General features: G+C 41.8%; 1 protein-coding gene across 4 annotated transcripts in view; it reads left to right on the forward strand.

Annotated features, from left to right (window-relative positions):
- LOC120403891 (bile acid receptor-like) overlaps nucleotides 1-22603 on the forward strand; it is a 45387-nt gene that overhangs the window by 10440 nt on the left and 12344 nt on the right. For 3 of the 4 annotated variants that reach the window (XM_039535803.1, XM_039535806.1, XM_039535807.1), the window contains exons 1-2: nucleotides 7339-7537; nucleotides 19823-19949. In XM_039535803.1, coding sequence (XP_039391737.1) covers nucleotides 19859-19949 — 91 coding nt within the window. In that variant the 5' untranslated portion in view covers nucleotides 7339-7537; nucleotides 19823-19858. Of the gene's footprint in view, nucleotides 1-7338; nucleotides 7538-19822; nucleotides 19950-22603 lie in introns of those variants that run through there. The other variant, XM_039535805.1, reaches the window with a different exon arrangement.

The raw sequence follows: 22603 nt of genomic DNA on the forward strand, positions 1-22603 counted from the left end.
GAAGAAGGGGCAGAAGCAGCAAGTGCCTTATGGAGGCCAGTCTGTATTCTCTCAGGCTCAAGGATTGGGCTCTCCACTCCCCCAATAGAATATTTTGACAAAAATAATTTGTTAAACAAGAAGTGCAGCATAGGAGCAGGGATCCATGTCCCAGAAATACAGAACTCATTTGAACACTGCAAATTCTCATCAGTCGAGGTTTTAATCTAACACCACAAATGGAGCAGTCCTTTTAAAACTGCAGCCGCAAAGCTTATACTACAAATCAAGTGATGAGCATTGTCTGTACTGTGGAGTCTTCTTTCTAATTCCTTTGGCTTCTTATCACATCAACTCTGTATAAACTGAAGAGAATGTATAAAGTTGGCCTCTCAAACTTTTCAGTGTTTAACTTCAGTTCGATTAAACACTTATGTATGTGTACAAAATGAAAAATGAGGTTACAAGAGGTTAATGCTTTAATGCTTTTAATAACTCTTAACCACATGGCTGTATTTTGTCAAATAGTACATGGGTTCTACCAGGAAAAGCATGTGCTAGATGGAAATGATGCTTCCAAAAAGAACAAAAGTGCTACAATGCAAAATGCTTCTAGGCCATCTTGAAAAGTCACACATAGTATTTCTGCGCTGGAAATTAATGTAAAGTGCTTTACAAGGGTGTAGCTCACAGCACAAACCAGGAAGGAATGGATTTTTTGGTTAGACTTGCAGTTTAGAGAAAGATTTCACAAAATAGCCTGCAGAATTCCTCAGTATTGGGCAGGATTGAGGGATTTTATAGAGTCCTGAATGCAAAACAAGGTCAGTAAAACCAGGGGCAACCTCAAGAACTGGTCCTAGGGACCTTAAAACAGTGCCGCCATGTGTGCCACCCCTCATCCATGGTGCCTCACTGGCAGCCAAAATGCTGGAACTGGGAGAAGTGGAAATAAAGCAAATGTTCCTTCTTTGTATAGTGAGTGTCAGGAGAAGGAAGAGATGTGGATGGTAGCTGAGAATGACTGAAGAAACTGGCCTCCTCACCACAGGAGATTCTTGCATTTAGTCAAAAACAGTATTAGACTGGCACCAATAATCACTATTAGTGGTGGGATCAGCATGGTACAAGAAACTATGGGCCAAATTCCCTGCTGGTTTAGCTCTCAGAGTACTGCCAGCAGAAGTGGGCTCTTCCCTAGTTGAAAAAAAAATTAGATTCAGAGGAGTCTTTTACTTTGGACCAATGGAAGTGAGAAAAGAATTAGGCTCAAAAGAAGACAATTCTTGCCTTGAGGCGCTTACAGGCTGGATATCTCGGCTCACAATTTAGAAATTGTACTTAAAATATAATTAATTATTATAGAAATATAGTTCTACTCGCCTTGACAAAAACTGTAGCAATTAGCAGAATCCCCACAACTCTCCACTTCATTGACTAAATCCTGTTTACCCATTTCTTATCCTTATATTCTAATGTGTAGCATTGCTGTGCAAAACAGAAATTCAGTGACAAAGGAGTACATATTGGAGAAATGGATTTCAAAGTTACTAAGAAATGCAGCCCCATTGTTAATCTCAATTACCCAGTTTTGACAAATCTGGAAAAATCACTCATAACACTGTGTAGTTTAAGTTGATGAGTCTAATATTCTTTATACAATTAAAACAAACTTCCATAAGATGGAATCCAGGCTGGAAGAAAAGAAAAACATTAACATTGATAAATGGATGAAATATACATCCAGCTATTTTAGTCTCCCTGCAGCTACACTCCATTCCTGATAAAATGCTGAGGGATGCATTCCACAATAATTTTTTTGCAGTGCTTAATACAGGGTGTCAAGATACTCTGCCTTATGGAAAGCAAGTCTGAAGTCTGGGATCTCATTGATGTACTTACAAAAACATAGTTTGGTACTGTAATGAGCTGAATATTTAAAATCTTACCCTATAAGTCCATTTAAATTCACCAGCATCACAAGAATTTGTGATCTAGCATTGATTAGGTGTAAATTGGCCACTTGCTTTAATATGTAGGTGCTTTAATATTTTATATGTAAATCCCCAAATATCTGTGCATTGTAATATTTCAGGAACAAACCTGGGTTTCTGTGCTTAGATCAAGTATATGAGTGTGGCACCGGGTGTTCCATGGTAGAAGGGGAAGCAAGGCTGCCATTTTGTTAGCATTACTATCCACAGCCACCACTGGAGCATCAATGCTGATGTAGGCTCTGAGGCTGTTGTCCCACCAGCCAAGCGGGATAGTGGGGAGGTTTGGCCAAAGGATCTGTATTATCATGGAAGCCAGCTCCCCTATCCCCTCCTATCATGGTGCTTCAAAATGACCCCCACAGAACAGCAAAGTTCAGCACAGCTCTGTGAGGTGAAGGGGTCCAGACACCCTATGCAACCTCCCTGTTTCCTATCCTATCCATGCACATTGGGACTGCGCCAGTTCTGCTGCCTACCCAGTTGACCCAGTTTCTGAACACCCACATCTTGGTAGATGGAATAATGCCGTTTCCAAAGCTGATTGAGACCTAGGATAGGATTTTCAAAGGCGCCTAAAGCAGTTAGGCACTCAAATCACATTGAAATGTAGCAGGAGTTGGGTGCCTAACTATCCTAGGTATCTATGAAACACCCAGTCCTAATTCCTGACACTATAATGGATGAATAGTGAGAATAAGAATAAAACTTTGCTTTCCATGATTGCAAGAGAACGTAATGCAGTGTTTTAAGAATAAATAATTCAAGCCCATCTTTCTCCCTGGACTGAGGTATTTTCCCACCACTTTATTGTAGGAAAGCATTTGAGAACTTAATGAGAATTTATATCTTCCATTGACATTATTTCTCTATTAATTTTACTAGGAAGATTTCTCTGATGTCTCTGACATTAAACAGAAGAGTCTTCATATTATCTAACACCAAGCCAACTGGAATAAGCTCCAGAGAAGAATGAACACCCTCTAATGCTAAACAGGAGCTGTTCACTGTATCTCAGAGCTTTTTCTCCCTGCGTCATAGCACATATAATCTGTGTAAATCCTAGTTGAAAGGTGCTGCCTGATGAAATTTCCATGGCTGAAGCTCAATCTCTGGTTTTCACCCCCATGCTATAACATAGAATTCTGCTTTCTGAAGACTATTCTTCTTTTTGATTTAACTGCATTGTACAAAAAACTACATAATGGGAAGGTTAAGACTGCACAAGTAAGTGCTCAAAAGTCGGGAAATGCCAAACAAATCTTGTTTCCAGAGCTACAGAAGTGAGCACAAGCCTGAAAGTTGCCAAAGAAGGAAACCACAGGATGAACTTGTATTGCAAACAAAACAATTCCCTCGTCCCAGATTTCAGGGCTTTAGATTATTATTATTATATATATAAGAGCAGGGTCTAGAAACCCCAATCAGGTTGGGGCCCCATATTGCTAGGTGCTGTAGACATATAGTAAAGATAGACCCTGGACCACTGAGCAGGCATTTTTAGATTAAGACAAGATGCAACAGGTTAGTGAAATAAACAAAGTGGGATCAGGTGCCAGGGAGAGGGGATGGGGTAACAGTAACATTTCTCACAGACTAGTTGTATGTTCCTAGCCCTCCTAGATCCTTTAACAAGAAACAGTAACAAAGAATTAAGATCCCTTTGACCACTGGTTCTCAGACTTTTGTACTGGTGACCCCTTTCACATAGCAAGCCTCTGAGTGCGACCCCCCCTTATAACTTAAAAACACTTTTTAATATATTTAATACCATTATAAATGCTGGAGGCAAAGCGGGGTTTGGGGTGGAGGCTGACAGCTCGCGACCCCCTCATGTAATAACCTCCTGACCCCCTGAGGGGTCCTGATGCCCAGTTTGAGAACCCCTGCCTTTGACTATTCCTCTCTTTTTCGTAACAATACAGCATGTGGTTAGAACCCTTTTTCTGGTTCTTTCCTCCCCAGCCTCTTCATAATCAGTATCTTTATATAAGTAAGTGACATCACTACAAAAGCTACCCTCATCCATTCTACAATTCCTAGTGCCTGAGCCTGCACCCACTGACAACAGTGGTGAAGGATTGGGCCTCTAGTCACCATCAATGATTGTACTGCATCATGAAAGGTGCCATAAAGTGAAGAGCAAGCAGTTGAGAGCTTGTATTGCTTCAGAGATCGTACTGTTCTGTCATCTCCCCATGCAGGCCATGAAACCCCTAATGTGTGGGGCAGGCAATTATTTTCCTTTCATATGCATTGCCATTTACATTAGGGGCTGCAGAGAATTCCAGAACAATTTCCATTTTGGCAGATATTGACTGATATTTTTATCTTGGTACATGTGAAACCAATCATTACAAGTGCAATGCCAACAAAAATGTATCCAATCAGGTTGAAACTGATTGTCATGCAGAGAGCCAGCAGAAGTGCTTGGCACCACTAACACCCAGAAGTCTTAAGTGGAATGTAAGTAGTGGATAGGCTTTGGGGCTGATCTTCTGCATGGGGTGAATTTCACCCCTAGTTCATAGAATTTTGTACACTAGCTTCTGCATAACTGGAAAAATATACCCATACCAAAAACACTGCAAGGACATCTGTACCTTTATCACCTTAATATATTAATGGGGACAATTATTCATCCAAGGAATAGGTGAGCAGAAAACTTGCAGATTTCACAGTTTCCCCAAGAAATGGTGTAATTCTCAGAACACAGTATATTTGACATTTATTATTTTTTTCAGTATAGCTTTATGCCTGTCTTTATTCCTGTAAAATTGAAAATACATACAGCCAAAATTAGACTATTTTTGATGAACAAGTATTACATTCATTTTTAACTGCTCTCTTTCCCAGTTTTGAACATTTTGCTGCCATCAGTTATGCTTCTTTTGCATGACATATAGTAAAAAAGCTTTAGTAGTATAATCAATCATCTTAACATATTATCTGTCCCACATACAACAACAGTCATTGTGGTACAATTAACAATGAGTTTTCCAAGGATTCCTGATTGTTTTGGGGTTGATTCTTCTTTTATCATGTAGTGATTTACAGTAAAGATCTGAAACATCAGTATTTTACATTAAAATGGCCAACATTACTATCCAGGCACTGTTGCCCCTATATAACAGATCTCAGATGGACTCTCAGAGAGTTAGCCAAAAGCAATAGATGACTCCATAATTTCTATTTTATTTTTAATGAAAAACAACAAAAAGTGACCACAGTGATTTGCAATCAAAGTCTCAGTAGCTTTTAAAGGACTATTACTTTTCTGAGATTCTGCCCTTTGTTTAAATTTTGTTTGACAAGTGCTTTATAAATGAGCAGAAGAGGTGGTTTATGTTTCATTAATGAGGTTGATAGTGGTTAATTACTGACGTGGCATAAACAATCCAATGCCAGATCAAGCAGGAAGGGTCAGTTATGCAGAAAAGATCCAGCTGGAACAGATATGATTTCCTTTAACTATTTGAATACCAAACCATTTATAGACAAGATCTCCTGAGAACTCGAACCCATAAGAGTTCTGAATTCTATGGTTCTGATTGATGCTGGGCTTGGAACATAAAACAGGATTTAGGAACAGCAACTTTCTGTACAAGCTGTCTGCTGAGCTCAGACTCCAGAAGACGCTCATCACATTTCTTAGACCATTGAATAGATGGAGACATCTTCACCCCATAGGATGGCCTGTAGACGGGGCCACAATGATGCTAATGAATGAAATGAGGTTGCTAAATGTGGCATGACAAATATAAGAGGGTCTTTTAGGTCAGACTCACAGCATCATCACAGCTGATTATTCTTGAATATGAACTTACATGTGCCTTCCATACACTGTACCGTGGTATTTCCAGACTCCAGCTCCTGACATACACAACGTTTTCTATCAATCTCTGGAACCTGAATATATGAGTCAAATAAAGTAAACCTTCCCAGTCAAGCAAAGCATGCTCACTGAATTGGGTTATTTCCTTTGCCATCATGCTGTTGACCAGATAGGGTTAGTAGTGTTTTCAAACCTGAGCTATGCCTTATTGTTAAACAATTTGTAATCACTTTATACTGATTATTTGCCTCATATGATTATTTTGATTTGCTTGTTTGAATTAATTTGCTGTGTTGGGAACTAAGATATACTATCAAGATTGACTGGTTCTTGTGAACAATCTATAGCAAAAAATGAGAAAAGTCGTGGCTTTGTCATAGCAAAAAAAAATATAGAAATGAGCAGCTAATCCGGTGGTAACAACAAAAACTGCTGTTGTAAATGTGAAATGTCAGTAAAACCAGGAGCAAATATGAAATGTGACCTGAGTCCAAATTTAAACCATCTGATGCTTCCTCAACATCATATCAGGCAAGGAGTAGGAGAATCATAATGCTTAGTGAGAGAAGGCCCTGACCCCAAAAGTCATAAATTGTACCCTAAGAAGTCCCGAAAGCCCATTGCTGGAATAGCTAAATCAACAAAAATCTTTCAGAATGGAGGAGCTTTGAGTTCTTTCACAAAAGTGAAATTGGTATAAAGAAATATAGCTACGCAGCTGTTCTCTAAGACTGCCCAACTACAATGCAATATGCTAGAATACAATACAGAACAGCACCATACTACAAAAGTGTGCGTAATACACTGTAGCACAAATTATTCTGGTTAATTTAATGAAAAAGTAGCACTAACTTCTTCATGGGCAGTTAAGTATGTCAAGGGCCAGATTATGCAACGTTTTATAAATGAAAAGAAACAATAGAAAATCACTACAAAAGACCCACATACAGAGATTTCCTAAACTTCTCTGGAGCCCATTCTGGAGGTGTGCACATCAGAATTATGTGCTGTTGGGATCCTGAGTTATCCTGAGCTGTAGAATTCTAGATATTTCAAATGATAAAATACACAGCCATAACAGCTGCCAAAGTGCTTACAAACAAATGGCAAAACTATAGCCAATGTGTAGTGGAGACATAGATTAATCTTCCTGTACAATACAGCAGCACAGTATGTTAAAATTAAAATATGTAGAAAAAGTTTAATGTTTACATAGTTTAGAGATACTGGCCTCACATAAAGTTTCCAAATTCAATTTATTATGGCACATATACATGTTAAAATAATACTATTACAGTGCTCTCTTACTAAGCAATGTATGTTATCTATTAATGTGCAGAGATGCCAGTGTTAAGCAATTAAATTAGGAGAATGTCAAACTCTATCAAGAAAGCAAAATATTTAGTAAGCTGCCTAGAGAGAACTCTGGGAAAGTATGACGTGAGACTCCCAGTGGCCTCTGTCCCTGATGATACAGTTATTATTTGATTTATGTGGACTTGCAGCTGCCCTTGCTTTGACCCTAGGAAGGGCTGTGTGGGAAGTTTGTGTCTCAGATAGGCTGAAGCGTTGGTCTGCAGAGTGTCTGGAGCCTAAGTGTATGCAAAGAAACTGATAAATAGGGAAAAGGCCCAGTTTGCTCCAGCTGGAAATCAGAAAGTTGAAGTAACTGCTGCATCCTCACAGTCCCACTCTAGGAAAGAGGGCATTCTCTCTAGAACTGCTGTATGTAAGTATTTTATTCAGTTCTCTAAAAGCTTGTGGATTTTACAGTATCAGTCTACACAAAAATTAACTGTGCTCTATTAAGATATTTGCAGTTTAGAACACTTCTGTCATCTAATTTTTAAAATGCTGATCAAGGAACAATAGAAAAAATTATACCTTTTAAATAAGGTGTTCCTTACTGCCAATCATTTTGTTTCAGGAGTATGATACATATGTAAACTGCTTCGGTGACCTACAATATACTGGCCATTCAAGAGATGCATTTTCTCCTCTTGAAGATAACAAGGAAGTGCAAAATTCAGTGCAATAATAATCAGAAGTATTTTAGTCATATAATTATTATGCAATGGTAGCTTCTGAGCCCCAAGGATTCTGTGTGACATTCAGGATTAGATTTGGTAAAATTAATCCTGTGTCTGAAGTACAAATGTGTCTGTTAACTGTGTAAAAATAAATTAAATTTTATTGTTGATGTCCTTCTAAACTAACTTTTTTTTAAGTGGTGGATCTGTTTCAATGTTACCCATTCTCAACAAACCAGACAGGCAGACATCAAAGCTATACAGTTATAAAGGACCTGTCTCCCTTTATTTTTCCAATTTATTTAAATGATTCCCTTTAAATAATTACACACATAGCAATTATTTAAAAGTAAGTAGCAGAGATTACAAAATCGTCACATACAAAACTATCCATCAATAGGATAAAGCAATCCCTGTTACGGAAAATCCCCATACAGACAGAGCAAATACCATTTACGGGGTGGGGGGTAAGCTTTCCTCAGAGAGCAGTTTAATTTGGGATTCTTCACATATTAAAAAACAAAAATCCAAAATAAAACAAAAATCCCCACCAAAGCTCATATTATTAAAAGGCCTGATTTATGCAGCACTATGTTATCTGATTCTATTAGCTTTCTTTGCAAAATGAATCCACTCTTAGTTTAATCACTGATGTGGTTAGAGAATTGCCTTTTGAGTGCAGCCAAATATACAACCGGGGAGATCAGAATATAGTAGCCAGTGAGAGTGGCAGGTAACTTCTTGTCAATTCTTGGTTTAATTTTCATAAATTCAGAAAGTACAACCCCCACTCTGGAGACAAAACAAAGCTGGAATCAAAACTGAGATTGAAATCCACTGTCTAATTCATGTGGTTGTTCATTCATGCTTTCTTTCCCAGGATATGGGGTGCACTAAATAAATCTAAAAGACGTTTAGCCCAAGTTCCTGAAATTCCTTTGGAACAAGAAATTTCCCTTTTGACACAACTGTCAAAATATTTACGATAGATGTTAATGTACTGTCAATTCAGACATTTTGAAGAGCTCCCTGGAGGGTCTCCTTAAAGAAATATGTTCCACATTGTAATAGTTATCATAATAAAATTATGAAAAACAACATAGCATCTTCTGCCATTAATAACATGAAAACAGATGCACAGTATGTCTTCAGTTTGTATACGTGACTTCTGGTAAGTGACTCAGATGTTTTTGTGTCATGAGTTCATAGTTTACTTTTTATATATTGATGAGTTTACCATTAAAACGTCACTTTCCCTTCACTTTTGATAAACTGAAGATGACTGACAAATCCTTTGATTAGGACTAATAGCTGAATATTCCTGAACCTTTGTACGACACGCAAGATTTACAGTGGATGGATAACCTACTGTTTCAGTAGATGTTCCAGTTTACGTTTTGTCACCTGATGGAGATTTAATACTATCAAAAGTAAGGTTAGAAAAGCAAAGCAGTATGATTCTCAGATGTGATTATGTTACTTAGGAGCCTAAGTACCATTGACTTTAATGTTTGTCAATCAATTAGGCAATTCTGAAAAATTTTCGCTAAGTCATTGTGGAAAGGACATTTTATTTCTTTTATATGCTTCCTAATAACTATGAAAAAAGACTTTCCATACAAAAGGCTTAGCAGGAATAACATCAGAAACAGTAAAAAATGAGCAGGGCATAATGTATATCTTTATACAGGAAAAACTCACCTTAAAGCAGCCTAACTAAGGACTAAAGTGTTGCGCCCTAAGTGTGGCATTAATTGTGATCCCAGATAACTGATATGATAGTAATTGCTCTAATTAAGGGGTGCATCACAGTTCCCAGTCTATCACCCCATTTTCAGTTGCAACTTTCAGAAACTTTTACTTTTTAGGTTAAAATTCCCCAGACTTCATCTCTGTGCAAAGGTGATTTTTTTGTCTTTCCTTTTTAAAGTGTAAGTAATAATGGTTGAATAAGAGAAGTGTGTGTGTGTGTAATATTCTTTTTCCATTATAAAAAAAATGGTTGTAACTCTCCTGTCTGTGGTAAAACATTAACATTTGTCAGAGAAACAGCTGTCATTGAAGAGAAGAGCTTTTGAGTGTTCTGGTGAAATCTGGTTATTATTTGATCAAGTTATGATACTTTGAAAATTGCATGCTGAGCAACTGAATTTTTTTTTTGCTAAGTTCAGCCTGGGCAACTAAGGAAGGATGTGTTCTGTATGTATGCATGCCTAACTTAAGAGTATGTGAAAGGAATACTGAAGGTAGACATGTGGGGTGAGGAAATACTTCCGCAGAGTTCTTTCTTGGTTCAGTCCCTGCAGACCTCGTAAACTGTAAGAGATTAGAGACAGCTACTGCACCCTTTGCAGATGTGCATGTAGGTGCTCTGCTCTGAGGCACCACAAGAGCTCTGCACTTCATACGATTTGCAGGTGAAGGCCTCATTCTTGCCGACCTCCTCAAATGTGAGAGAGAGAACATTCCAGTTTATAGCATATACACATGCTATTGTCAATTTTGCAAACCAGCAGAGCTTTAATGTCCTGGAGACTGAAGTTCCTTCTTTTAGTATTTTTTCTATTTTCTATATTTTTTATTTATTACCCACCCCTCCAAGGCAATTTCATACCTGAAAACTATATTAAAAATGGTCTCTCAAAGTCAGGAGATTCCAGTTCCTTGTGCATATGCATCATGATGACAATATACAGCCTTCAATTAATTCTTACATATCATTCTTCATTTTAATATCATTTTGATTGTTTTCTAAAGTGAACAAATACTCCAGTTTACACTGACTCAGTGCAAGCTGTAAATTCAGTGGTCACAGCTGACATTCACATATATAACTGTGAACATATAATTAAGGACTATGGGCTAGAATCACAAAGGGACTTAATGCCTAACTTGTAGGTGCCTTGTCACCCAGTGCAATCCACAGACCTGAGTTAAGCACCTAGGCTCTCTATATAATGCATGGGGAGAGTTGGGTGCCTCAGAATAGGATCCACAAAAACCAACATGCTGAGCAGGGTGCTGCCAAGTTAGCCAATAAGAAATACCATGGAAAGGGGAGCGCGCTAAGCCCTAGCCTTGCAAGGAGCTGGGTGCTTATCTCTGCTGGGATTTTCAGCTGTGAATCCTTTCCTGGAGTTAGGCACCTAAGTTGTTTTTTACATGAAATGTTGGGGGCAGGAGGCAGTAGCAGCAGTAGTCCTTTTATAGTCTTTAACCCAGTAGTTAGGACCCTCAACCAGCAGATGGGAAATCCAGGTTCAATTCCCCCATCTACCTGCTATGGAGAATGGATAGGAACTTGGGTCTTCCACTTCTCAGGAGAGTGCCCTAACCACTGGCTGAGTGTCTCTCTCTCCGTTTCCCCTGTTAAAGTTATACCACTTTGTATACATAATTAAATATGTATTGGGTCAGAGAGCATGTCAGACTGACTCTATAGTCCAGTGGTTGAGGCACTCAGCTAAATAGAGGAACACCCCAAGTTTAAATCCCTTCTCCACATCAGGCAGAGGATGGAAATGAGTCTGGGTCTCCCACATCCTGGGTGAGTTCTTAACCACTTGGCTAAAGGTTATAAGGGAGGCCGCCATCTCCTCCCCCAGCCTGGCTGTTTTATGTGGGGTTAGGCATGCTCTGATTATGCATACTGTGTTGCATCCTGCAGGGCAGATAGACAGATGCCTAATTTGAGTATCCCACTGGGGCTTAAGTGTGAGATAGGCACCGTGTGCTTAGACTGAGGCAGCTGTGGGTATGCTCACTAGCAGAAAATTAAGTGACTTGGGAATTTAACAGTGGAAATATAGGTATGTAGGAACTTAAGGTACCTCCAGGGTTAGATGGCAGCAGCTGAGCAAGAATTTTGAGGATCCCCATGGTGCCTAAATGTTGGCACCTATCTCCTCTTGTGGAACTAGTCCCACACTGTAATGTGTACAACACAAGATGAAAGAATTAAAGTTGAATGTTCAATCTTAACTTTGGCATTTCCTAACTGTGGAGAGCTTTGCTATGCAATCTTAGTATCAGAGGGGTAGCCGTGTTAGTCTGGATCTGTAAAAGCAACAAAGAATCCTGTGGCACCTTATAGACTAACAGACGTTTTGCAGCATGAGCTTTCGTGGGTGAATACCCACTTCTTCAGATGCAAGATGTCTTGCATCTGAAGAAGTGGGTATTCACCCACGAAAGCTCATGCTGCAAAACGTCTGTTAGTCTATAAGGTGCCACAGGATTCTTTGTTGCTTATGCAATCTTAATGTTCTCATGTCATTTTTTTGGATGAAATATATAACATAATTTAACTTTTGTTTCTCCATGACCTTGAAAGACCTTCACAAAGAGCCCAATCCTGAAATCCTTTCTGAAGCAACACTCATTTAAATCAGTGGAAACTTCGCCTTAATAAAGACTAATTCATTATATCAGGATCAATTTAATTAATGTGACACATTACAGATGTGAATGTGGGTTTTGTACGCTCAACTTACATTTTTGATAGACTGGATCAGTGTAACTTTATTTTATTTTGGATTATTTTTTCACATAGAACAACCATCAAAAGGATGTTGGAAACACACACATCAGTTTTAAAAAATGCATATTTACCGAAGGAAAAAATTTAGACTTTGTCCATGCCAAATTGATCTGATTGATAAGGCCACCACCCAGGATTCATTGTGTCACTCTCTTTCAAACAAATATTTACTAGCAGAGATAACATAATGGCAGCATTCCAGCCTCACAGCACCTTTTCTCCTTGTGCTGGTGACATGAGGTGAAAGTTTTCTATTCCATGGATATGTCTATGCTGGGGGAGGGTATTAATGTATATTTTGGTAGAGGAGGTATAGGCCTCAAGATATGGCTTCAGTGCAAATTCCCTGGAATCATAAAATAATCTTCTCAGGTACAGTAGATAAACTATTCCATGTAGCCTGCTGTGACCATCTTTCAAGTGAGCCCTTAAGATCCAAGCTCTTATCTGCTCTGCAGGAGTCATTACTGATCACATGATGCCGTCATTTTCTTTCAGAGTAGGGATAAGTCTACATTGCAGAAGAAAGTGTGCCTACCAGTTTGGGTAGGCAGAGAGGCACATGCTAGCTTTGCTCAAGCTAGACCATTAAAAATAGCAGCATGGATGTTGCAGCATGAGCTACCCACCTGAGTACAAGCCTGCCTGACCCTGTGGATCCAAGCTCAGGTGGCTAGGCCATGCTGATGCCCAGGCTGCAATGTCTACACTGCTGGTTTTAATGCACTACTTAGAGCAAAGTTGGTCTGTCTCCCTAGGCTGAGAGGAGTACTCCAAGCTGCAGTGTAGACATACCGTAAGAGTTTAACCTAGGATCCTCCCCAAACTATTGTGGAGTATACTATGTGCTTGGTGGCTGCAGTTTTATCCCAAAGAAATTCACAGTTGATGCAAGTTCCAGTAGAAATGTAAAACACTGGGTGCATCTCTCTTAGAGTTCATCTACATTTGATCTTGGGGATGTGATTGAAGCAAAGGTAGTGTGAGTACCTCTATGCGAGCTGGGAATCACATCTCCCAGCTCAAATACAGATGTATCCATAGTGTGAGTATATACTATATTCTTTATCTGTAGCACATTTCAGCATTTCATACAAGTTTTCAGTTACAGCATATGTTTTGTACACACTACATATTTTACATAAAGTCTATTTTAGAAATATTTTAGACATTTTAAATTTTTTAAAGTCAGGCTTTCCTTGTATCCCTCCTCCTGTGAAGTAACTTGCCTTATTTATCATGAGTCCAACTGTTCAGTACTTGAGAGAAAATTCTGATGATTAATCAGCTTCAGAAACTTCTAAATATTACCTAAAATAGCTTTACTGTGATGATTTCAATAGTCAGAAATGTGGTTTAATTACAGTTTTTTAAGCTCAGTTCAGTAGGTGTTAATCTGAAGTTCTCTAGCATGCAGCATTTTCATAGGTGTCAAAGCCCACATTATCCTGTCGTTACCTAAAATAACTGCTGAGTTTTGGATTTTGCAAAATATTGACTTTATATTTCATCAAACCTGGTAATCCGTTGAAAGCAACTTCACAGTTAACAGAATGAGCTTTTATTTGTGATATTGTGTTGTATAAAATGGCAAAATCAACATCACAATTAGTGCTAATTTGCCACCCTTATCTGCTGTCTCACCCCCTACTGGTCACAAAGCTCAGCAGAGGGGCCAAGAACCAAGTGAGCCATGGAGAGTTAATGTCCCTTCTCATCTCTACAGATGGTTCCTCCTGAGCTGAGTTGAAGCATATTGGTTGGGGACAGTGCTGGCCAGAAGTTTGTGCTGGCCAGAAGTTTGCACTGCCACTGCCCATCTTGTACTTGCTCTGGGGATATGCATAGAACTTCTGAGTCCAAGGCTGTCAGACTGGTACTTTTCGTCTCTTTGACCCTCTGTACTCACTCCTATCATGCACTTTTTATTTTTCCCATATGATTATTTGCCTTCTTCATCTTTGTCATCCCTCTTCTTTGCTAAAGGAGAGACTATTAATAGTTTAGTGGTGAGGCCCCCTTTGGAGCCCCACCTCTTCTGGAGAAGTCAAATCGACTGGTACCTTTAATCAATGCAGTTCCCCAAATCCTTCCCCACTGTGGAGGGAAGAGAAGGACACTAAGGGTATGTCTACACTACAAGAGTAGTTCGATTGAACTTAATTCGAATTTGTGGAATCGACCTTACGAAGTCGAATTTGTGTATCCACACTAAGGACAGTAATTCGACTTTGTGATTCCACACTAACGGGACCAGCGTCGACTTTGGAAGCGGTGCACTGTGGGAAGCTATCCCACAGTTCCCGCAGTCCCCGCTGCCCATTGGAATGCTGGGTAGAGCCCCCAATGCCTGCTGGGGGAAAAATGTGTCGAGGGTGGTTTTGGGTAACTGTCATCATTGAACCGTCAATCACGCCCTCCCTCCCTCCCCGGAAGCGCCTGCGGGCAATCTGTTCGTGCACTTTTCTGGTAAGTGACAGCGCGGACGCCACAGCACTGCGAGCATGGAGCCCGCTGCAGTTATGGCCGTTTTCACCTCCTCACACCTTATCGTCCACCTCTTCCACAGTCAGCTGCTGAGAAATCGGGCTACTTTTCAATGGTGCTGCAAGCACTGGTGGACCATAGGGGACGTTCTACCAACATCAACGTCGGGTGGCCAGGCAAGGTTCATGACACGCATGTTTTCAGGAACTGTGGTTTGTTTAGACACCTGCAGGAAGGTAGTTTCTTCCCGGACCACAAAATAACTGTTGGGGATGTGCAGATGCCTATAGTGATCCTCGGGGACCCAGCCTACCCGCTAATGCCCTGGCTCATGAAGCCCTATACAGGCGCCTTGGACAGCGACAAGGAACTCTTCAAGTACCAGCGAGCAGCGTGACCTGTGACTGTTCAGTTTCTTTACAGAGAAGCTGAACCTGCCCCTGTTTCTTTACCCAGTTACTGTTGACTATCCTCTGCAGTTACATACCCCGTTCACCCCGTTTCCCCCACTTCCAACACACGTGTAAAAATAAAATACATGTTCCATTGTTACTTAAGAAAGGTTTCTTTATTAATGACTTTGCGTTAAAGGGTTGAAAGTGGGACGCAGACTGTGCTGGGTAGGGTGTGCGGTGATGTAAAGACCGCCTCTGAACTCGAGGAATGAGAGGCTCCTGCTCCTAGAGCGGTCCGCAGTGCCGGACTGGTTGTTTCAACGGAGCCTGCCATCCCTCCTTTTTGGGATTCTGTGTGCGGGGGCTATGTGACCTTGTGGCGGAGGAGGATGGATACAGATTCCTCTGCTGCGTGACTCAGCGGTCCAGGACAAGGACCGCTGCATAAGATGTGTAACCACCCTCCCCCGCTACAAAGTCACATCCCCACCACCCACACAGAACCTGGAAACCACCTCCCATACCGACCAGGATGCCTACTGACTGCACTGTGTGTGTGACCTGCTGCTGATCCTGCCCCCGTGTCTGTACCCTGGTAAAGGTGACTGTCCTGTCCAATTATCAACCCCCTTTCCCCCCTTCAAACACAGTCTCCTCTAAAAGAACATGACGGAAACAGTAATTAACAGAAAAGTATTTTTTATTATCAACTAGCCAGTTAGGGGATGAAACTGGGACGGGGGCTTGGGTGAGGAGGGAAGGAAAGGACTTCTCAAAATTTAGGGTATGAGAGCTTTTGGGTACTTGAGCACTCTGCTGGGGTGCAGTGACAGTTTTAACGCCCCCTGGCGCCCCTCCTTCTGGTTATTTTGGGTGAGGGGGGTATGGGACTTTGTGGCGGGGGAGGGCGGTTGCAGATACACTGCAGGGGGGCTCTGTCCTCCTGCCTGCGGTCCTGCAGAACATGCACAAGGCGCTGGAGCGTGTCCGTTTGCTCCCTCATTAGTCCAAGCAGCGTTTGAGTCGCCTGCTTGTCTTCCTCACGCCACCTCTCCTCCCGTTCACTGTGTGAGCGCTGGTACAGAGAGAGGGTCTCCCTCCACTGGCTCTGCTGGTCCGCCTCGTCTCGGGAGCAGCCCATAAGTTCAGCAAACATCTCGTCCCGTGTCTTTTTCTTTCGCCGCCTAATCTTTGCCAGCCTCTGTGAGAGGGATGCTGTGGCAGGTCTGGAGACAGTCGAAGCTGTGTGATGGGAAAAAGGGAGTGAATTCCTTGCAAAGATACATTTTTGCGAACAATGAACACAGTCTAGTCTGTGTCTGTGAACAAGAGCATGCACAGCACCTATCTCGTGCGCACTCCTGCTGCAGGCAATCCGGAAAGCATAAACTCTGCCCCTGTTCCACCCCATCGCAGTGTCCCCCGACCCTTGGAATTCCGGGTTGAGATCCCAGTGCCTGATGGTGCAAATTTCATTGTCGCGGGTGGTTCTGGGTACATGTAGTCACTCATTCCTTCCTCCGAGAAAGCAACGACAGACAATCATTTCGAGCCCGTTTTCCCTGGATTACCCTGGCAGACGCCATAGCGTGGCAACCATGGAGCCTGTTTTGCCTTTTGTCACTGTCACCGTATGTGTACTAGATGCCGCGGACAGAGGCGATTCAGCAGCGCTACACAGCAGCATTCATTTGCTTTTGCATGACAGCAGAGATGGTTATCAGCTGTTCTGTGCCATCTACCATGCTCTTGTAAATTGGCAAGGTGATGACGGTTACCAGCCGTATTGCATTATACCTTCTGCTGCTGTCATAGGTGCCCCTGGCCGAGATCAGCCGGGGGCGCAAAAGACAAAACTGGGAATGACTCCCCGAGTCAATCCCTCCTTTATGGTATCTAAAAATAGAATAATTCCTGCATAGAATATGGGGCTAGTGTAGTAGAGATCCAGTGTTTCAGAGAACCAGAGAGCACAGCCACTCCATGTCAGATTATGCAGGAATGATGAGCTGCATGGTATTCACAGGGGGTGCTCCTGCAACAACCCCAGCTGTTGCTTCCCTCCTCCCCCAGCCTTCCCGGGCTACCGTTGCAGTGTCCCCTGATTTGTGTGCTGAAGTAATACAGAATGCAGGAATAAGAAACAGTGACTTGTTACTGAAATGAAATGAGGGGAAGGCAGCCTCCAGCTGCTATGATTGTCCAGACAGGACATTAAGCAGTGTGGGGGAGAGGAAAACAGCATCCTGCTGCTATGACAGTCCAGGCAGTACAGAATCTTTTCTTTACACATGAAGGGCGGGGGCTGATGGAGCTCAGCCCCCTGTTGCTATGATGAAGACGGTTAGCAGGCCGTCTACTTATGGGCTGATGACGAGGACGGGTACCAGTCGTATTGCACTACACCATCTACAGCAGGGCTGATGATGATGACGATGGATATCAGTCATACTGCACCATCAGCCACCCATGAGGCGGGGCGGGGGAGAGGATGCTACAGTACAGTGCCGCAGCATCGCGTCTACCAGCAGCATTCAGTACACATAGGGTGACATTTAAAAGAGTCAAGAGATGATTTTTTTTCCTTTTCCTTCTGGGGGTGGGGGAGGGGGGGTACATTGACGAGCTATGCCCTGAACCGCCGCGGACAATGTGTTTGACCGTACAGGTATTGGGAGCTCAGCAAGAATGCAAATGCTTTTCGGAGACTGCAGGAACTGTGGGATACCTTGCGTCCTCAGTCCCCCCTCCATGAGCGTCCATTTGATTCTTTGGCTTTCCGTTACGCTTGTCACGCAGCAGCGTGCTGAGTCTCTGCTACGCCGTCTGTCTGGAGATTTTTTAAAAATACTTTGGACCAGGCGTAACATTACAGTAATTCCCCTAATTAGATGCAGGAGTCTCCGAGTGAGATCACCCTGAGGACGGTCACTGAAGGAGATAGAGAGCGCATGCTGCGTGAAAGCCGGCACAAACCAGGGGCCTATGCAGCCGTGCTCGGGGAGGCAATGCTCCCTGAGTACCTCATGAAAGCCTGGCACGGAAAGGTGTGCTACCACGGAGCACCCAATAAGGAAGCTCTCCCCAGGAACCTCCTGCGGAGGCTTTTCGATTACCTCCAGGAGAGCTTCGTGGAGATCTCCCAGGAGGATTTCTGTTCTATCCCCATATATATAGACCTCCTTTTCACATAGTTCAGATTCCTGTTCATGTAATAAAAGTTTACATGTTTTAAGCACTTACCGACTGATCCTTCCCCTGATTCAGGGTCCGGGTTAACGGCCGGGAAGGGTTGGTAGGGGCTCTCCGTGAGGGTGATGAAAAGATCCTGGCTGTCAGGGAAACCAGCGTTGTAAGCGCTGTCGCCTGCCTCGTCCTCCACAAACCCTTCCTCATCTTCCCCGTCCGCGAACATCGCCGAGGCACTGGCCGTCGACACTATCCCATCGTCAGAGTCCACGGTCACTGGTGGGGCAGTGGTGGCAGCCTCCAGAGCGTCCGTTTGCCGCTTTGGTCTTCTGGTAGCCTTGTCTCAGGTCCTTGATTTTCAGGTGGCACTGCGTTGCATCCCAGCTGGATCCTCTGTCTGTCATGGCTTTGGAAACCTTCTCGTAGGTCTTTGCATTCCGTTTTTTGGAGTGCAGCTCCTAAAGCACAGACTCCTCGCCCCACACACCGAGCAGATCCAAGACTTCCCGGTCAGTCTATGCTGGGGCCCTCTTTCTATTCAGAGATTGCCTGGACTCCTCTGCTGGAGAGCTCTGCATCGTTGCCGGTGCTGCTGAGCTCGCCCCGATGTCCAACCAGGAAATGAGATTCAAACTGGCCAGACAGGAAAAGGAATTCAAATTTTCCAGGGGCTTTTCCTGTGTGGCTGATCAGAACATCCAAGCTCGGACTGCTGTCCAGAGCGTCAACAGAGTGGTGCAGTGTGGGATAGCTCCCGGAGCTACTAAGGTCGATTTCCGTCCACACCTAGCCTAATTCGACATGGCCATGTCGAATTTAGCGCTACTCCCCTCGTCGGGGAGGAGTACAGAATTCGAAATAAAGAGCCCTCTATGTCGAATTAAATGGCTTCCTGGTGTGGACGGGTGCACGGTTAATTCGAATTAATGCTGCTAAATTCGAATTAAAGTCCTAGTGTGGACCAGGCCTAAGGCTATGTATGGCAGCTACATCAGACTTTAGGCTGCAGTAGTGGCTTCAGAGCAACTCCACTGCTGCTATGAGATTAGTGTTGGGGAATATTAATCCTAGTCTAATTATTTGGAATGGGAACATAGTTTAGAGTAAAATCAGCGACATGAGAAGACTTATAAATGAATCCTTAACCCTGTTCATCCACAGTCTGAAATGTTGTAGACTCACAGTGACTTTCCACCTAGCTGCATTTCTCTCATAATTCACAAATGGCCTCATTATCTAGAGATGTTTCTTTTTTTTCAGGGCTGTTTAACCTGCCTCCCACAACAATTCTTTCTGAAGTAATGTTTGTCTCCTTTCTAATGAAAGCCTGAGTCTTGTCTTTTGAAGTAACTCACAATGTTCTACTTCCTCAGATTTTCTTCTTAAAAGTCCATCATACACCAAAGTGAATGAAACAGTGGGAGCTGGAGCAGAGTATGGCAAATACCTTTGTAACTGTATCTGATGGGTACTGTCTTGCTGAACCGATTCAATATTATGGTGAGTAAAGCAAAATGAAAGTATTATGAAAACTCCGATTGTCTGCAGCAGTTACTCTTTTCTTTTGGTTTATTATTACAAAAGGTGCCTGCATTAAAGATTTAGGCACTTATACATTCAAATGGGGAATGATCATCAAGCAAGTATGTTTCTAGTGAGTTCCCACAGGGATCAGTTCTTGGCCCTATGCTATTTAACATTTTTATTAATGACTTCAAAGAAAAGATAAAGTCATCACTGATAAAAGTATGAGATGATACAAAAATTGGCGGGCATGGTAAATAACTAAGAGGACATGTCACAGATACAGAGCAATCTGGATTGCTTGGTAAACTAGGCACAAGAAAACAAGATGTGTTGCAATACTGCTAAATTTAATATCTAGGAGCAAAGAATGTAGGCCATACTTACCAGATGTCATGTGGGACTCTATCCGGGGAAGCAGTGACTGAAAAAGATTTGGGAGTCATGCTGGATAATCGCTGAATATGAGCACCCAAAGTGATGCTATGGCCAAAAGGGCTAATGTGATCTTTGAGTGCATAAAGAGGGGAATCTCAAATAGGACTAGAGAGCTTATTTTACTTTTGTGTTTGGCACTGGTGTGACCCCTACTGGAATACTGTGTCCAGTTCTGGTGCCAACAATTCAAGAAGGATGTTGATAAATTGGAGAGGGTTCAGAGACGAGCCACGAGAATGATTACAGGATTAGAAAACTTGCCTTATCGTGATAGACTCAAGGAGCTCAATCTGTTTATCTTAACAAAGAGAAGGTTAAGGGGTGTCTTGATTACAGTCTATAAGTACTTACATGGGGAATAAATATTTGACAAAGGACTCTTCAATCTAGCAGAGATTGGCTGGAAGTTGAATGTAGACAAATTCAGACTGGAAATAAGGCATAATTTTTAATGCTGAGGGTAATTAACCATTGGAACAATTTACCAAGGGTCATTGCAGATTTTCCATCACTGTACATTTTAAAATCAAGATTTAATGTTTTTCTAAAAGATATGCTTTAGGAACTATTTTGGGGAAGCTCTAGGGCCTTTGTTATACAGGTCAGACTAGATGACCACAGTGGTCCCTCCTGGCCTTGGAATCTATGAAATATCCAGTGAGAGATATTCAAAATTCATTAAAATAATTCAGGTACAAAAATCTGTGCATTCAGTGTGATATGCTGACCATCAGTTTTATCCCAGGGTTGCACAGAGCAGTTTTTTTGTCGTCCCCTGGCACACAAAGGTTAAAAGTCTAGGTGTCATTAAACTATTCCAGACATACCGTAAAGGCCCTACTCCCACTACAATGTGACTGTGTAACTGAAGTTAGTATCTGGTTCAGGATGAGTGAACACTAAAGTTCTGATCAAAAGCCCATTTAAGGCAAAAAGTCTTACAAGATACTTCAGTGCTTCTTGGATCATGCCTGAAAGGTAGACTGAAGCATAATACATAATGGACTGGAATATGCACACATATTCTTAACAAGAGTTAAAAACAGGTTAAAGAATATTCAGATAAACTCGTGTGGAGATTAATGGAAGGAGGAGGCACACATCAGAGCCCTAAGGGGGCTCCTATTAGGGCCTTAGTGGGGCTCTGGGTGTTCGCTACTTCCCACCACCCAACACAGATGTAATGAGGCTGAGTAGTGTCTGCAAAAAAGAAACTAACAACTAATTATTTCTCAAGAAAGGCTTTTAATGACTTACGACTATAAAGGCAACACAGACAGAATAAGAAGAACAGAATTAAAGACCAGCACTGAGTGAGGATTAATATAAATGACAAATTATACTGGAGACAGGCACAAGAACAAGTAATATTATGCATTAACTTCTTATTCCTATAAGTTCATATATGACAGACAATTAATATTGGAAACAGTTACTAGAACATGCAATGCTGCTATTTTTGATTAGCTAACAACCTTACAGGCGTTATACTCACCTCCAATAGCATATAATTCTCTATGTGATACTAATACATTGATTAACTATATTTTACCAATCTTAACAACACACACACACACACACACACACACATATATTTAATTAATAAACGTTTACTAACTTTTATGCTAACTTTATGGTAACTTATACTGGAGACAGGCACAGTGACTTGCAAAGTTACTATGATTTATAATCTGTTGACTTTGCCCACACCATAACTGTTTCCAGGAAGGCACAAATACATATACTGTTGCTATATAATGATTTACTATTAACTACTACTACTTTTAAACAACGTAAACAATTTATTGATAAACTTAACCTATAGTATTAATACAGACTTAAGATTAACCAGCTCGAGCATTACCAGACCGTTTTACCTAATACCTCACCCTGTTTTCCTCCAAAGATACATTACCTTTCAGTTGACCATTCCCTGCACTGGCCAGGCACAGATAGTCAGTGAAGCGCAAGTCCCTTTGGTTCAGGGGGTGTATGTGAGCCTGACAAAGAGTGATCTCTTTTAGGTCAACAACACACACACACATATGCGCTTCTGCATCTTATTTATACAGTATTTGCTGGCCATGCTTTTGAACAAGTCAACCAATCAAGGTGGCCAAATTTTACAGGGTGGCATTTGCAGTTGTTTTGAACTAATGAACTGTGCACCTGTGCAAGGGCGGCTCTAGGCA

The sequence above is a fragment of the Mauremys reevesii genome, linkage group 4, assembly GCF_016161935.1.
Source record: "Mauremys reevesii isolate NIE-2019 linkage group 4, ASM1616193v1, whole genome shotgun sequence".
Classification (NCBI taxonomy): Eukaryota; Metazoa; Chordata; order Testudines; family Geoemydidae; genus Mauremys; species Mauremys reevesii.